Below are 3,395 nucleotides of genomic sequence, written 5' to 3'. Positions count from 1 at the left end.
ATAGAAGACAACAGAATCAACTTTGGCTCTTTTTAATTTCACGAAGATTTTCCAATTTCAAAGTTTATTGGGTCAAAACGGGGTTGTCAATAAAAGTTTGAAAATTTGAACAAAAAAGCTTGGTGGATCCCTAGGCCTTGATCAATCGACAATGTAACATCCCATTTAAAGATTAGGGTTAAGGATCCTTGAATCTTGCCTTAGTGAGTTTAGGTTAGCCCTAACTGCCAAAAGAGGGAGAAAATGATACTTTTGAACATTTGGAGTGTTTTATGTGTGTAACAATCGATCGTCCTAGCCTCTTGGACTAATCGAACGGTACTGCTCAGCCCATAATGATCCCTCGTTGATTTTAATGATCGAACAGTATAGTTTTGAGAACATCGATCAATTGTTACTTGTAATGAACGAATAGTGTAATGCCTTGCATTATTAGCATCTATCTTTTAAATAATAAAATATAAAAAGGACAATAACCCAGTATTCAATATTTCTCACGTTTAAATCTCTTCATAAAAAGAATGCATTTCAAAACAATTTAAAAGGAATCTCATATTATTATTTGAATTATTTAGAAACATGCGACTTTTGAACAATCGAAATTGGACTCAGATAATCATTAGAGAACGATCAAAGTTTCCAACAAATGTAACTGTCCAGACATTTAAAAAAAAAAAAAAAAAAACATGTGAAAGGCTTCAACCATCGTTATCCCTTTGACTCACCTATATGAAGGACATTACATCCATTAGTCACATTTAGCTCCTTGCAACCAAGAAAACCTTAGCCCTAAAGAGAAAGATAGAGAGAGACTGATTTTTTCCTTCAAGGCTTGAAGTCTTGAAGAACTTCTACTTTGAGGTGAAGAGCTTAACCCATACCTATCTCTTTTTTTTTTTTTTTTTTTTTTACTATTTTAATTCCTATTTACTTGAGTTTAACCCTTTTTCTTATGAAAACGTAGTTTCCGCTTCTCTCTCTTGTTTGAAGAGAGAGAAGCTCCTCTGGAAGACTTTTTTCTTTGGTCTCTTTTGAGCAGGGCCGGCTCAACATATTTTGGGGCCTTAGGCAAAACTTTGAAATTGGGCCTAAATTTTTTTTTTTTTTTAAGTAACAATTTTTTTTTTTTTAATTCAATTTTTTCTTTTTTAAAGTAACATATATATATAGCAATAGATTTAGATACATCAATAACATTTGGATTATTTTTAAAATTTATAGTGAGCTTATTAATTGGGGTCTTATTAAATTGAGGCATTAAATTTGGATTAAAAAAATTTTAGGCCCTATTAGATAACATTTGGGCCTTCAATTTTTTTTTTGGTCAAAAATAATTTCTTTTAACTCAAAAAAATTTTTTTAGGCCTTATTAAATTGGGGGCCCTAGGCGAGGGCCTAACTCGCCTAGGGCCTGAGCCGGCCCTGCTTTTGAGACAACTGCTTACTCTTGAGCTTTCTGAGGGAGGAGCTATGGAGCTTGTCTCCATACTCCTCCCTTCCCTCTTTCCTCTCCTATTTTCTTCTTTTCTTGCTTTACCTGGTTTTTCTCCCTCTTTCTTTTGGTTTTCCCTAAAACAACATAGTCCAGCCTTGGTATTGATGTTCCCTTCTCCTCTCCTACACAGATCCATCGTCCTCCACCTCCTCTCCGTCCTCCGGTAGCCACTTGTCATACCCATCCTCAGTTTTGACGGCATTTACAGATTTGGTTGCATAACCAGATCGGCTCTCACTACCTCTCCGATCGTTCTTCGTGCCTCACCATCGTCTCCATCGACTGCTCCAGTCCTTGGTCGTCCACCTTTGAGCCTCCATCCATGTACCATGCACCAGCAATTGGCCTTCACTTGCCTTCATGTGGCCATCACGCAGCTCCTAGCTACCGCCCTCCATCGCCGTTACCTCATGTGGGTTTTTGTTGTTAGTTTTACTGTTTTTTAGTGGTTTCCTTTGTTTTTCTGTGGTGGTCACATTGGTACTTTCATTGGGCCGTGTTATTTAGTTGACCCATTCCCACGTGTTACCTTGTTACTTGGTTTTTCTTTGCCTTGTATCTGCATTGTTTCCTGGTTAGTTCTTGGTTGTTGTTTAGGTTGCCCACCCTTTCCATTTTTTATCCTATTGTAATTTCTCATTTCCCTTATTTGATTTTTCTCTTAAATATTAAGGGTTTAACATGATAATCGACGTGGAAGAAATTGATTTTTACATGCAAAACACGATATTTAAAAATGGGTTTTGTGGTAATATGGTTGCAAAATAACCTTAAAAACAACATTTTCAAACTCTTGTATGATATTTTAATAATGGGCTAAAAATTATGTATAAAAGTTGCTACTTTTACACATTTTTAGCGATACACAAGAATAAATCTACGTATGAATTTGTGTGTTACTGTAATACTACAGTGAAATCAATCAACTAGTAATTGACTTCATGGTTTGCCTCCCAGCCTTATTCCTCTTAGAACAAGACTCAAAGATTTCATCTTCTCCTAATAGAGAGATTGCAGTGAAAGACTTTAACTAAGGGACAAAGATAGTAATAATTTAAAATCACAATTATAACAACCAAAAGAAACTAAAAGCATCATAACATAGCTAAGTCACCAAATGTATCGGTCAAAGACCAACCATCAAATATATACACATCACTACTAACTATTCTGAATAAAGTAAGGCATATGTTTGACCAAATAAAGCATAAAGATGATCTCGAGCATCTCTTGACAAATGGATCCATCAGCATCCTACATTGACTTGAGCCATACAGGGTCAAAGTCCTCAAAACTGATGCTAAATGTCAAAATATTCATATTTTAGGCCTTAACTTATATTTGTTAATTCCTTAGTTTTGTTAGTTTATGCCATTTTAGTTCTTTTATGTGCTTTCTTTGTTTTTGTAGGCTTTTGGAAGAAAAGAAAGCAATTTTGGAAGTATCGAGTTTAAAGAGCAATTTTGGGAAAAGGTGGAGGCTTTGGTAGTGCGATCGAGCGCAATACAGGCAAGGACCAAGACAAGCACAAGGCGTGCGCTCATGCGCACAGGAAGCAGCCTCGATCACACCTACGATCGATCACCAAGCATAGATGATCGATCGCAGTCTTGCGATCAATCGCACACGGGATGCGATCGAGCGCACCTGTGCGTGAGGAGCAAGCCAACCGCAACCTTATTATGGAAAGTGTTTATTTTAGGGTATTGAAGCCTTGTACGAACTAGGGCTCAAATCCTACGTTTTTTAGAGTTTCTAGAGTATTTCTAAAGCCTATAAATAGACCCTTAAACTTTTAGAATAGATATACAATTTTCAAGGAAAAGAATTGGAGCTCTTCAAGTTCAAGTTTCGGGTTTATTCTTTTCCTTTCTATTTTATTTTATGAAGATGTTTAACA

The 3,395-nt window shown here is 36.1% G+C and overlaps 1 protein-coding gene across 1 annotated transcript in view; it reads right to left on the bottom strand.

The window, feature by feature from the left end:
- Window positions 1–2,417: 2,417 nt before the first annotated feature.
- Window positions 2,418–3,395, bottom strand: part of LOC132162297 (class V chitinase-like) — a 4,962-nt gene continuing 3,984 nt past the window's right edge. Inside the window, exon 7 of the mRNA XM_059572547.1 lies at window positions 2,418–2,525. Within this exon, the coding sequence (XP_059428530.1) occupies window positions 2,418–2,525 (108 nt within the window). The remainder of the gene's footprint in view (window positions 2,526–3,395) is intronic.

This window comes from Corylus avellana, chromosome ca9 (assembly GCF_901000735.1).
Source record: "Corylus avellana chromosome ca9, CavTom2PMs-1.0".
In the NCBI taxonomy this organism is placed as follows: domain Eukaryota; kingdom Viridiplantae; phylum Streptophyta; class Magnoliopsida; order Fagales; family Betulaceae; genus Corylus; species Corylus avellana.
Note: the sequence above shows the minus strand (reverse complement) of the source record. Positions and strands in the feature narration are given on the sequence as shown.